Below are 15,221 nucleotides of genomic sequence, written 5' to 3'. Positions count from 1 at the left end.
CACGCATGCACGCACGCACTCACTCACTCACTGTGTGTGTGTGTGTGTGTGTGTGTGTGTGTGTGTGTGTGTGTGTGTGTGAACTTAACCTTCAGCACCATGGACAACGCTCTACCTCCCAGCCACTCACACATCTCTCTCACACACGCACGCACGCACGCACGCACGCACGCACGCACGCACGCACGCACGCACGCACGCACGCACACACACACACACACACACACACACACACACACACACACACACACACACACACACACACACACACACACACACACACACACACACAAATGAACCATTTTTCACAGTGCTTCCTTTCCAACTTTATTATCTATTCTGCTACAAATTGCTTTGTTTGTTGCATGCATAGTTCCACACAGTTAAGACAAGTAAAATAACAAAGTACCCTATAACATTTCACTTTAGCACAATATTATATAACGTATATAGCTACCCCCATATCTGTCAAATTCACCTCCATTTAGTCACGTCTCTAAAACATACACTTACTATACTAAGATCATTTTCCTGTTCTTTTGTATCAAACTTTTCAAAAGGTACGGTAGGCTACGTAAGTATTGCCTTGCAATGTCTCATAAGAGAATGAAAAGCCTGAAGGCAAATGGTGATTTCACATTATAGGGCTATGGAGGTGTGACTGTCTCTGAATTCAGTTTGAGTTATGTGTATTCAAACTAAAGTGAAAATATGAACATTTTTACGTTTAGACTGCTCAGTAGACACCCTCACAAAAATACCATACAAATATATCTAATGAAGTTCTCTCTCAAAATATACTATCATAAAACCAGACAATACCGCTCTCACATAATCACATAATTTTAAAGGATAAATAGATACCTTTTTTATGTAAAAAAAAAAAAAAAAAACAGAGCTATTAAAAAGGTGTGGAATAAACGTATTGCTTTCACTCTAAAAAATGATGAAAACAATAATTTATGTAAGCAATAAGCTGACCATTATCCACGTGTGTTCATTGGGTAAGATATTTTCTTTCCCTAAATATATTCTTGGAAGGCAGCCATCACATTGTTATGTTGCAAACCACATGATTGCTATACCTTATTATGAATAGAGTTGTTGTACAATTGCAACATCTAGTGGCTGAGTGTTGTCTGTTGCTCCTTTAATGCTGTTGATCACTACACCTCATAAATCAAATATGCCATATCTTTTCTCTGTGTTCATGCGGAATATCATATGCAGAATCAGTAAATCATAAGTAAACAGGCCTATTGCAATTAACAAAATGACCAACTTAAATACCTACGGAGGACTTCTTTCAAGAAGCTCCACATTTAACTGAGTTTGTAACACATGTAGCGTTTGCTTAAAATTACATAAATATAACTCTAAAGATATCTCTGATTATAAATTAAGAAGTGCATCAGTGCTACATTACACATACCTCAATAACATACTGTAATAGCCTTGCTTTTGCCAAATTGTAACACATATAATAGATTAAGACATAACAAACTCAAAACAATGGTGTGCCCAAAACACATAATACACAATACATATTTGATAAGATCACATGAGATAATAACATATAATCATATTCTATGTGTGCTTAAGGAGTCCTCAGCATATAAAAGAAAGAATGCTGCATAAAGGAGATGCTGGCATACTACTCTACATATAATAGTCACAAAGATAATGTCTTGTTACAGTCATTAACATAAAGGGCATAATATTTGAGCATTTGATCCAAATCCCATATGCCCTCTACCCAAACGGTCAACAACCACACCCACAGTATAAATGTTATCATCACTTAATGAAAAGGAACAATGAAATCATGAATGAGGCGAGTGGTTTTATGTTGAACTCTAAAGCCTGATTTATACTTTGTTGTATGACAATGTCACACATCAACAATGAATAATGATTAATGTATAAATTAAGCATAAAAGACAGCAGCATATGATTATTAGTTGCTCTTGGCTGTGATTGTCAGCCTTTGTGCGTCAGTGTGGCAGTTTTAGGGCAGGGTTTGATATGTTTTGTCCATTGTTCAAAGGTTCAAGATTAGCTGTCTCTGTCTTTGTCCATCCTTTTCTACCTCCTACTCAAGAAAATAAACCGAAGATCAGATATGCTGTCAGGAACTCATCGAGACATCATCCTCACGAATTCTGTGAATTAAGAAGATAATAGATGTATTGTTTTACATGGCCTAAAAAATATCTAATAAGAATAGTTTAACCACACAAACCCTAGTGTACATGTTCTGGGCATATCATAATAGGCGAATAATCAAATAGGTGAGCAATCATTGAAAACAGCCATTCTACAAGCTCGTTGTGAGCTTATCTCGGCTATTTTTGACAAATAGAATTGGTATATAGGGAAAACAATTAGGGGGCTAAGTACAGACCCCTGTGGGATAGGGTTTAGTGGTTAAATCGCAGAAAAACTAAAAAAAGATTATTTGTGCATCCATTCTACCCTTCCAGAAATTCTCGCTATTTCAGTGAAGCCATATTAACAATAGCTGTGACATAATTATTATTCATGGGTTGAATACATAAGACAAGGCATGTGAAACGGGCAGCTTTAATATTAAGATTTGCAGATTGGCTGCTATTTTTGTGACAGCAGGCATGTACTGTATGCTTCCCTTGTTCTCTTGGTGACATAATCCTTTGGTGTAGCGATAATCTGACAGACAGACCTATTCCCTTCATCGTTTCACCTCACTCAGTATGCTGTTAGGAATAGGATATCAACCCTGTAGGGCTTTTCCTTACACTTGTACTGTGTGTGTGTGTGTGTGTGTGTGTGTGTGTGTGTGTGTGTGTGTGTGTGTGTGTGTGTGTGTGTGTGTGTGTGTGTGTGTGTGTGTGTGTGTGTGTGCGTGCGTGCGTACGTGCGTGCGTGCGGGCGTGCGTGTGTGTGTGCGCGTGCGTGCGTGTGCAGTCAGAGAGAGGTATTTAAAGGGGAAAGAAGCCCTAGGCTGCTTTTGTGTTCTGTTTTCCTGTACAGGTTAAAAACTGCTGAAGGGTAAAAACAGGGCAGGCCGACATTATAGTACACTGTGATGTAAACAATGCAGCTCCAGCGAATACATTTCATAATTAATGTGCAAGCTTTAACAATACTGTCAACTAACTGTCAGTCAATGTTCCCTCACCTTCAAAGTCCACATGCCCATCACCATTAAGGTCAATGTCCCGTAAGATGTCCTCCAGATCTCTGTGGCCAACCTACCAAAGAAAACATTTGACCGTTCACCTGTTTTTACAACACCAGAGACAAAACACTAGACAGATGAGATTATTGATGGGTAGACAGTAAGGAATTTTTTGGTTCTTTTCGGTAAGACCCTACCTGTTGTCCTAAAAGTTTTTTCATTGCCTCCCTGAGCTCAGCTGTGCTGATTTGGCCATCACCATTTGTGTCAAACTGAGACAGAGAGAAACATCAAGAGAAATAACTGCAACAATATTACAGTACCTAAGATTGGATACATCAGTGATTCTCAATGTTTTTAATTTCAAGGACCCCAGTTTTGTTTTATCCTTGGGACCCCAATCTACACCGTAAAATCCACACATTAAAAGCAGCCCAAATAAAACCTAAAGAAGTGTTGGTGTAACCTAAGACAAATGATGTATATAATGTAATAATAATAATAATGTTAATGTAATAATAATAATAATGTTATTATTATACATAATAATGTAGAATGTATAAAAAGAGAAAAAAGATCAGTGGCTCTAATGCCGGGATCAGTGGCTCTAATATATAATATAAGTAATGTATGTTTTAATGCAGGGTACATATATCACAAAAATATGATATAAACATTTCATAAAACATTATAAAACAAAAATAAAATGCTAGAAAGATCACCTCCTTGAAAGCATCCCGCAGCTCCTTGACACCAATCATGTCTGCTGTTTCAGCCAGAAGTTTTGGCCCCATCAACTCGACAAAGTCTTCAAAGTCAACATGTCCTCCCACTATGAGGGAGAGAAGGAAAAGTTTACATTAAGTGTTCGGTAATGTAAGGTCCATTTGGTTACATGTGTACACTCCCTTGAATCCCCTTTGGATGAGTGGTAGCATAGATGTTTGTTTTCCATTCGGGAGGTTTGAATCCAGATGGTTATATGTGCATCAGGGCTATCGGCCTTGAGATTCCTGTCTTATGTATTGACATGCGCAAGCTTCTTTGAGAGGTGATTTATTTTCAGTGCCAATAAGTGGAAGTGCAAATAGTCATGCTGACAAAGAAGCACTTAACACACAAACATGATTACTCACAATTCATGTTGATCTGCTGACTCAATTCTATGAGTTCCATCTCAGTTGGCATGTAGCCCATGGTTCTCATGCAGTTTCCGAGGTCTTTGCAGCCAATAAATCCATCCTTGTCTTTGTCAAACTCTCTAAATGCTTCACGTAATTCTGAAGTGAGGAGAAAAAAGGCGTGAATGAGAGAGGTTGCCCCATGGGAAAATCTGGGGGGGGGTCTGTATTTTGCAATTTTGGGGTTCTCTTATTTTTTATTGATTGAATACTATATTATCAGTTTGCAAAAAGTACAGTGGTAAGTACAGTGGTACAGTTGTACAATAATGCTAAAAGGATAACACAAAAAGCCCTGGTTTCCACTGTGGTCCTATGTATTCAATTCATCAAGACATAATAAAGACATAACAGTGGAATTAATTCATCCCCATGTTTGTGCCGAATCTGGGGGGAACGAGATCAGTGGAGCTCACTCTGGTGGTGTGCCCGTGGGCGTTTCTCACTCTAGTGAAGTAGTTTGACAGGTACATGTCCTCTACCCTGAGCCATCCCACCCTGGCATAATGAGCAGGGGTTAGGTGAGTCTTAGGCGTGAGGTCTAATAGTAGTCTGATTAGTTTGTTTTGAGAGGTCTGTAGTTTTGATTTTAGTGCCTTTGAGTTGCTAGAGTACCATGATCAACGAGGAGATCCTGCCCCAAAATCTTGTTCTTTGGTTGACTTTTTTGATTACTTTTGTTTTAGATTTTTATCTAAAATACAACACAGATAGGTAATCTCTTCTTTCCCTGTGATAACATTGTCACCCACAGTCTGTGGCTTTACTTTTGGACCCAAAAATAATGGATTCCGTTTTACCCAGGTGTAATGACAGTTTGTTATCAGCGAGCCATGTGCAGATTTTACCGAGCTTAGGGGTAAGGGCTGTTTCAACATGCAATTTGTTCTTGTTCGAGACCAGAAGTGCTGAGTCATCCGCGAACAAGAACACATTTCAGTTACAGTACACGCTGATGTCTAATAATGTAAGTTAGGAACAGTAAAGGCCCTAGTATGCTTCCTTGAGGAACGCAGCTCACTGGGAGGGGGGACAGTGCCGGCTGCAGACAGTAATAAGCAGGGGGGCATTAATTATTCTAGGGGGGGCACCTGCCTGTCCCTCACGCACGCGCGCGCAGCGCGCGTGCGTGATGGACCCGTGCGCGCCGGCGCGAAGCGCCGGCGCGCGATTTTTTTCGGTTATTGGATGGATATTTTACTTTTTTGGGGTGTTTTGTAACTCTATTTCGGTTAATTCGGTTCATTTACCTTGCCCCTATATGCACCAACAACAAATACAATTACAGCATTAGGCCTATAATGTCTTTAATGTAATGTCGGCATTGCATCTCCACAGGCACAGACTCCACAGCGGGAGAAAAAAAAGGCAGGCTATACTGCGCTGCGCTGCGCTGCTTGAAAAAAATTAAAAAAATAAAAACATCTGGCCAATCTGAACTGGGGGGGCACAAAGTCTAATCTGGGGGGGCATTGCCCCCCAATGCCCCCCCATAGGGCCGACACTGAGGGGGGAGGACAGGGTTATAGCATAGTATAGTAATAGTAATAGTTTATTTCGGTCATTAGCTATGTACAAATATGACACTTCAATCATACAACAAAACAAACACAAAAACTGCACAAAACAGCTAGACCGAAAAGGTGTAGACTGAAGCCTTAACTTATAGTGCCTACCCTTCTTACTTTAAATAAGCTATATAAATAATAATTGCAGAATCATCAATCAGTAGAAACAAAGCAAAGACAATATTTCTATTATATTTGTAAATATAGATATTTTTTAATGTATTATAATAAAGTTTTATAATTAATTACATATTAATTGTATACATTTTCTTTTTATTACAAATTACAAATTAGCAACTAGAGAATTTTTTAATCATTTCCATTATTGCTTTTGCAGATACGCATTGCTTTTTAATTTTGTTCTGGCCCTAGTTGTTTTAAGCATAATTTGTTCCCCTCAACCTATACCAGCTCTCTTTAGCTCTGAATGCAGAATGGGAGTTGATTTTTGTGTGCTTTGTAGCACAGTTTTTAGGTCAACTAGATCGTCACATTTTAAGGTATGTAATTTAATAAAAAGTGTATTAGTTGGTTCATAATAATCTGTTCTAGTTATTATTCTTACTAGACCATACCCGGTCGACGCATCCGTGGGGGGATATGCGCACATGATCTGGCAACCCGGGAGGCAGTTCGTCCCATAGCTGGGCAGCCCCGTAACCATGGCGACAGTGTTTGACACAAAAACGCTAATAAGAAGCTGAGATTTGGTGAAATTGAAAAACGGGCTTCACAGTTAAGTTCAGATGGTAATGGTCAATGGCTGTGTGCAAAATCAGAGCAATTGCTCCAGCCACTGAGGAGAACCGGGTAGCTTCACGTACTCACCTACTCACCACTACAGACAGAGGTTACTAGAATTATAGTAGGATAGCTCTCTTCCGCAATATGAATATTGGGTTTGTGTTCGTTTTGTATGTATTTCCCCATATTTCCACAAAATATGTAATGTACGGGACTATGAGGATATACTGTATGTACAATGTCTTCTGATTTAGAATATGTTTGGTTTTATGTGATATTGCAATATTTTTTATCATTTTTATTTTAACATTATTTATATGTGATTTCCGGTTTGATTTATGTTCAATTATTACACCCCAAAAGAAAAATCATACACTCTTTCTATATCAACATCATTAATTAAAATCTTTGGTTGATGATAAATTTCCCCTGTGCCAAATATCATAAAGTTAGTTTTACTTAAATTTGTCATTACCATATTTCGTCCTACATTTGGATTATTTATATTTATATTATTCTTTTACAAAGTAGTTTGGATAGTCTGCTTTTGAAGTACTATTTCTAATTATGCTATTTAATACCCTCGTATTTGTATATTAGTTTTAGTTCTGCAAGATACTTCGTCTGTTCGTATACTAACCTCTCTATAACCTTCGAGATGGAACATACTGTAGAATGGAAACAGGGTGGTAGATTGCGGGATCTAATTTATTTCCTTGTGGAAATCTTGTGGGACGTGACACTGACTGATGGAGAGATTTGCTATGTGGGCAATGATTGGAGCAATAGAGACGGCTGTGTCTCTGAGAAATCTGGAGGGTATATTGTCGTGGCCAGTGGCCTTGTTTGGTTGCAGGGCACTCAGCTTTTTAAACACATCATCAGTTGTCACCGTGGTGAGTTTAATGTCATCTCTGCATACACATAGGTTTCGTAGAATGCTTGGATGACATGTGCTTTACACCATACAGCCGTTAATATAACATACCATCCATTTCTTCTGGCCTCAACTGTCGGTCCTGTGAAGGATCATAAAACAAGGTTAGGATTCAAACAGCTGAAAGCAGCGCACAGAAACCAATCTCGTTGATTATTGTAAAGCAACATTGAACATAACTAGAAAGGTGTGCTCAGTAGAGTGAAAATCTCCGCCAGGAGGCATGCCCTAATACTTAAAAAAGTAATCTGGCATGTTTTCATCACTAGGATAAATGAAAGTTACAATGTTATAGCCTAACACGTTGCAATATGAGTGTATGACGCTCCAGGCTCCAATGTCAGTAAGATCCCACACATAATTCTGAGCAGATGTACAAAGTCTGATTGCAAATTCCTTGAGTCAATTATGTTTGCATCACTAGTCAATCAAAAGTTGTGATTTTCTTATTTATTATGGCTACACAAATTCACAATTAATTATACATAAAAGTGAAAAGTAATTGCATGTAGGATGAGATGAACACTGCTATATCTGAAGGTGAGGTGACAGACAATGACAGCATAGTCTCAGGAAAGAGACCAGTGTATGGCAATCCCCATGAGAGGGAGAGTTAGAGAAAAGGGGGATCAAATCACCCAAATCCTGTTATTTTCAGATCCCGCATGCTCTTTCGGCAACTCTAAGAGTCTGTTTTTTACAAGAAGGTGCTATAGGCTGTATTAGTTTTGGTGCAAGCTTTGCAGATCATCAACACTCTAAACTCTGTGAAAGGGACTAAGACTTACTTAACTGAGTTGAATGTGCACAGACAATAATATTCTCATAATGTGGGGGTTTTGTGGCACTGTATGTTATCAAGTTTATACAGTGAAATTGTATTTTGGTGTTAATCTAACATTGGCTTGCACCAGTGAACAGAACATTTACTGCTCAACATACATGTCTGCGATTGACTAGTTTTGATCCATAGCCTGAACAGATAATTGCCCAACAATTACATATTAAAAAGACAGTTGTCATTGATGTTGGAGAAATGAGGTCCTTGGCGCGCATAAGGATAATATCCATAGTATAGTATAAAAATATACTGACCTGCCTAATATTACGCAAGATTAGCTGCGGACAGACACACAAACACAGACACACAGGGCCGAACGCATGATCTCCTGGCGGAGATAGTAATTAGATACTGACATTAAAATGAAACAGCAGCAACAAATGAGATAAGAAAGAAATACTGCCACATAGTTGTTAAATAAAGTGTGAGTGGTGTGTGTGCTTGAATTTGAAGTATTTGTCATTTGACAAGTAGTATGTCATTTGAAGTTTGATGGCAAGGTTTAGGGTCCTGGGGAGGAGGGAATACTAAACAGATACTCTGAACTATAAAGTAGTTTATATACGTATTCACTGTCATTGACTCAGAAAGACCCATTCTCCATCTCCATTCCCACATCCCTCAACAACAACCGTTTGAGAGCCCTTCATCGGAATGGGCAGCACAGTGGTGTCACAATGTCCCTTGTTTCTTCGGTTACGAGGTCCAGTCAGAGACAGGAGAGGCGAATTGCCATAAGGACAGACACATTTCTGCCATCACCATGAAGCCTATTTTATACCTTGTTGTGCAATGTTGTTGCTTGACATAAATAACAGCTTTTCAATGCAATGCAGTGTATTTATCGCTTGAAGATCAGTTATTTATGGCAAATTACACAAATAACACTACAATAGGCTATATCACTTATTCTTTACTGCCATATTCTGCAGCAAATGTCCACATTTTAGTAGGGCAACCATATGCATGAATGCACATGCATGCATACACGCACACAAACTGACACACGCGTCAGAGGAATTCTAGGCAAATTCCCTATATACAGTACTGTACTGTATCACTTTCTCAGTATCAATCTCTATCTTATCATAGGACCATATTGTCTGATCTTGTATCAGATGGGACAAAGACAATTCATTGTGCACATACTGTCGTTCACAGGTCTTACTTGTATTGCATGTACTGTATGCCTACCCTGTAATCTTGGCATGCACATGTTATTGTCTGGACTTACGTACAGCCTGACCAGCGAAGCCCTTGCGTAGAAAGATGCATGCAGGCCCCAGTACGGTGTGCATGTTGGCTCCGTTCTGGGCCAGGGCTACTAGAGGCTCAAGATAGGCCCCCCCAGAGCCCCCCTCCGCACAGGACGGCACTGCTTTGTAGCTGCTCTTCTGGTCCTTGAGCCACATCCGTGGTGGGGGTGTCAAACACATGGTGCAGGAGCAGAGACAGGGGTAGAGACCATGACTCAGTGTGTGGTCAACAACAAAGGACCAAGCATGGAGTTGGGAGTGTGGAGATGTAAAGTCACAGGCACATGTCTGTCAGTCGCAGTGCGGACTGGAGAGGTGTCGGTTCAGGATGTGAGTCCCAATGATATATTCACCATCATATTCAGGCGGAGGTAGATTTAGGGGTGAGAAATTGATGCCATTGCTGCATCTGTCCCATAGAGTACATCACTATCATGCAGAGTGGAAACACTGCTTACATAAAGAAAATACATTTATGTATAAATAGTGTATTTATATTTTTACATCGAAGCACCTAACCATCTCACAAAATAGATATGGTATCTAGCAACAGCAATTTTTGGTTTGCCTCGATGGGACATTTCTCAGTGGCTATGAGGTTATGGCAATATTGGGGCAGCAGTGTCTCCGGAGGTAAAGTGTCTGGTTGGGAATAGTAAGATTCCGGTTCAATTCAAAGGTCCTCCTGGATTAGTGTCCTTGAGCAAGACACAGAACCCCAACTGCTCTAGATGAGCAGGTTCGTTTCTTGCATGGTTTCCTCTGCCGTTGGTGTGTGAATTGGTGAGTGTAATGCACATTGTAAAGTGTTTTAGATAAAGGTGCTATTTATAAATTCATATACATTCACCATTTAACTTAGATCAGAAAGCATGGTGAGATTTGTTTGATAGATCACTGTTATTGATTATCGAAAAGCCTTTCTGGTTTTCAAAAGGTAACAGATGATTTGCCTACAGTGTCTGGTTGTTAGAGGGTAAAAGAGGGTTTGATGACGTTGTTGATTTACCATCAAATGAAAGATTATAGCCATTCCAGGACAGTTAATAGGAATGATATGAAGACAAATTGCTTATTTGCGCTCATTTTAATAAGGCATTGTCCTGATGATATATAGTAGGACTAGAATGATGTGCTTGAATTCAGCCAGCCATTACATTATAACAGGGGGCAAAGGTCACCCTGACAATGAACAGCCTCCATTATACAGAGAGCTACAGGTTAATTGAAAAGGAGGGAGATGTCACTTGCGATTGGACTCATCTATAAAGTCAAATGAGGTCAAAATATTGCTCTCTCTAATACCACAAATGTTTTCATTGTCAGGACAGGTATTGTCAGAGGCTGAAACATGACTAAATTTAAATTTTAAAGTTTTTAGATGGGAAACAATCCATAGAAAAACTATGAGCCCAAATTGCCCAATAGACAGTTTTTTAGCACAGTCTTGGGGAACACGTCAACATTTCCCTCTTTTATATTGAATGTTTACTGTAAAAGTAAATAAAAAGAAAATGTGCACTAGCCTATACTGTATAACGAGCAAGATGCATTTCATTCATTAAAGCATGCACGCGCACACACACACGCACGCACGCACGCACGCACGCACGCACGCACGCACGCACGCACACACACACATGATATGACCTTCATAATATCCATCTGTTACCTTGCCAGTCCCATAGCCAGCTCTTGCCTTACTACAGTGCCAACCGCAGGAAGGGATGCCCACAGGCTAATCTGACCAAGTGAGGCATGGACCATGGCTTTCTGAGGATATAGTACATCATGCGAGCGAAATACTATGAAGCAACGCACGCACTAGAACTTATATAAGATGTTAAACAATATCAAGGGGTGAAGTCAAGCAAGAACGGTACTCTAGGCAGATGGCATCAAGAGTTTCTTGTCATATTTTACTTGCATATTACAGGATGTGCAGCTGCTGACAGGAATGCTGGGCTGCCTCCTTGCTACTTTACATTGAGAGCACGTTCAAGCATGCACTGATATGCTCAAGTTTGTGAGCTACAATAAAAAATAAAACACAATGAGGCATAATATTAGACTTCTCTCCTCCATGGTAAAATTGCTATAATTCATAACAACTTAAGCCAAGGATATAGCTCAAAACTGTAGAGTGGTCAATTCCAATTCAGATATTACACAAGCCAGGGTTGGAAAAGACCAGTCAAATAGCTCAGAGTTGGGACAGATTAGACAAACATGCACAAACATCCAAGTGAGTCAGGAATAAGGATGACCACAACCAGATCATAACCTCAGGAAGAGCCTTACCTTCTTGGAGAATCTTTTAAGCGATTTAACAGAGTTGCCCATAGTAAAATCCTTCTTGTATTATGTGTTCTCTCTAACCCTGTCTGTGTTAGTATGCCTGTGCGTGAGTGCACGTGTATGCATGTGTATTTGCATATGCATATGTTTCCAGGCATGCATGGGGTAAAGAGTGAGTAGATAGGAAAGGAAGAGACGGTTCAGTGGGTCATTGACTAAAATAATAGGGAAAAGGACAGATTAGGTGAGGGATTGAGTAAAGGGAGTACAGGAATTATAGAAAACATAGAAGGAAGGATACTCAGAGTGAGGGAAGGACACTCAGAGTCAAGGGTACACAAGGAAAGAATAAAGGGCAAGGAAAAATAATAGGTAAACAAAGAATGAAGGGAAGATCAGAGAAAAACGATAACAGTGGGAGAGGAAACATGCATGTGGTCAAAGCAATACACGGCAAGGCGCAAGCACCCCAAGTAGAAATAGCAAGATTGCTTATTCATTCGCTCTCCATCCTCTCTGCTTCAGTTCTGTCTCTCTCTCCCTCGCTTCCTCTGTGAGGCTGTCATTCCTCTCTTTCCTTCTCTGTCTCTCTCTATCCCACACTTTTTTCTCTCTCTCTCTCTCTCTCTTGCACATTTTACACCATGTATGAAGGGAGAATGTGACAAAGAGGCTCGTTTGGTCAAGCATATTACCTTCCCCTGAGCAAGACACAGTGGAGACACTAATCCAAACACACACACACACACACACACACACACACACACACACACACACACACACACACAAGCGTGCGCGCGCACATACACTCGATTAAACTCACACGGATGTGGGGCTCTAGAGCTAAAAATATAACACTCTCTCTCTCTCTCTCTCTCTCTCTCTCTCTCTCTGTCATACTCCCCACAAACCCCCTGCACTGTAAAATCCTGAGTGATGAAGCTACTTATTTTAATAAATAAAACGTTGTTGTCAACAATTTGTATGGTATAGTTGTAGTATATATACAATATAACTAGCACATCTGCAGTGGTTAGAGGTGGTCATCTTCCATTGATCAATGGTGTCGGGTAGGACACCAACTGGTTGTCAATAAAGGTATTTGAAGCAGCAGCATGCCGGATTGGACACTAGATAGATATGCGGTTAATCAGACATTGTTGCAATTACCTGTCCCTATCGGGAGAGTGAGACAACTGATATAAAACGTACAGATTGTAGCTTTAATTGTGTAAAACTTGACTGTTTGGGAAGTTAAATTAAGCACTAAGGATTTTGCTGGGAACCATCTCTCTCAACAGCTACCATTACTTGAGCTTTCAAACATGGATAGAGTATGTGTAAGCATGTGTAATGCTTAATTCATGCTCCGCCGTACAACGGTGTCACTCGCCGAAAATTGCAGATCTACAAGCTCACAACATGTCGCAGGTTCAACACGTTGTGAGTTTGAAGATCAGACATTGTTTGGTGCATGACACCTTCGTGCAGCAAAGTGTAAATTGGGCTTACGAAGGCAAAAAACATGTACAAAGTAAACACAAATGCACAAATGTACATGGAGTCACTCACTTACAACACACACACACACACACACGCACACACGCACGCACGCTGCGCGCAAGACAAGGTGCTTAGGTGACTGAATTCAATGGGTGTCTTTCTGTAAATTCAGCAGTTATCTGTGTAATAATAATATAAGTCACAACTTATACAGACCTCCCATTCCGTAACATCCATTACACCAAACCCGTCTTGTATCTCTCTTTAATTCGAATTGTCTTTGTTTTTGTCTTTGCTGCTCTGCATGTGAATCATCCAGCCTCTCACCGGAGGCTCATTGTGAACTTCACAACAAATCAGACATCAGACACAGGAGCAGTCAGCTCTCATAATGTCAGCCCAGGGAGGATGCTGGCATGCCATATCTCTCTCTCTCTCTCTCTCTCTCTCTCTCTCTCTCTCTCTCTCTCTCCTTGCTCTGTCTCATGCACGCACTTTGCTGGTTAAATAGTTACTTACAGTACACAGGGTATATCATGAAATGATAAAATGGCATTACTGAACGAATTTTAGATCATTGTATGAGAGTATCATTCCAATGGTTATACATTGCCATAAAGTGTATATGGATATGATACAATTTTAAATATGTATCATGGCAGTGGTACTGACACATGCCGGCAGAAAATGCAAAACAGTCACAGTTGAATATGTAAGGAAGGCAGCTAATTCTAAGAGGAAATATTAATAATTGCTTTCGCTGTTTAATGAAGATTTTGAGGTCAAAGATAATCCTGTGTGATCCTCTTCCATCAAGTGCGTTAAATGAGCTGTGAGATGTGGGAGGGGTACACACAGGATGATTATAGTAACAGCTCGGATGCTTCTATCATGCTTTCTCTTCTCCAACCACTCAAACATGCAAGGATTCTTCATTATAGGGCTGCAACTTTCTATTATTTTTGTAGAGATATTATTGTATTGATTACTTTTCCGATTAATCTAATAATCAAAAAGTGTGTTATATATACTGTATACACAGTACAGTATACTGTATGGAATAAAATCAAATTCCAGAAATCTCTGAGTGTCTCGTTTTTATGCCCAAATATGGAGATGACTGCCATCATATTATTGACATCATACATGACTGACATCAAAGACTGGCCTCCAAGTATACTCCAAGATACGGGCACTGTACTAGTTACATAAAAAATCACTAGCCTACTCGGGGTACTCGAACAATGCAAGTCAGGAAAGAAGCATGTAAAGAAGACAGTTGGGACGCATACCCCACCCACTTTTGCAATACCTGTTGTACCCGTCAGAGTCAAGCCCCCAGAACCGAGGGAGAATTGAAGCGCTAAAGTCATGGTGGCCGTTTCTGGTACTGCAGCTTAACACAGCTGGGGCCAGATACATGAAGTAGCGAAAACGGTTTCAAGCACTGGGCTCGACTGATGAGCTTGCGTACAATCTTGCACACAAGCTTGTGCACAAGCATGTGCGTGGAGGTGACACTACTGCCCATGCGAGTCGACGCGGGTGATCCCCGTGACGTCACCGTCAACAAACAAAAACGAAAACACAGCTGTTTTGTTAACGCGAGTCCACGAAGCAAGTAGCCAAAACAAGTATAACCGCCTACTGTAGACAGTCAGTCACTGGCCAGGGTGTTGGTTGTCTCTTGTGTGTTAATATTTGTCACATTAGCATCCCATTTGATTGACAAA

General features: G+C 40.1%; 1 protein-coding gene across 1 annotated transcript; it reads right to left on the bottom strand.

Moving 5' to 3' along the window:
- Positions 1-2,136: 2,136 nt before the first annotated feature.
- cabp1b (calcium binding protein 1b) lies at positions 2,137-12,030 on the bottom strand (the record flags this gene model as incomplete). The annotated part of the gene is made up of 7 exons (XM_084047833.1): positions 2,137-2,162; positions 3,161-3,233; positions 3,358-3,432; positions 3,883-3,992; positions 4,297-4,440; positions 7,642-7,672; positions 11,989-12,030. 7 exons carry the CDS (start codon positions 12,028-12,030, stop codon positions 2,137-2,139), a joined length of 501 nt encoding a protein of 166 aa, XP_083903959.1.
- Positions 12,031-15,221: the final 3,191 nt, after the last annotated feature.

The sequence above is a fragment of the Gymnoscopelus microlampas genome (assembly GCF_963454915.1).
Source record: "Gymnoscopelus microlampas genome assembly, chromosome: 21".
Lineage (NCBI taxonomy): Eukaryota > Metazoa > Chordata > Actinopteri > Myctophiformes > Myctophidae > Gymnoscopelus > Gymnoscopelus microlampas.
This window is presented reverse-complemented; position numbering and strand designations above follow the sequence as displayed.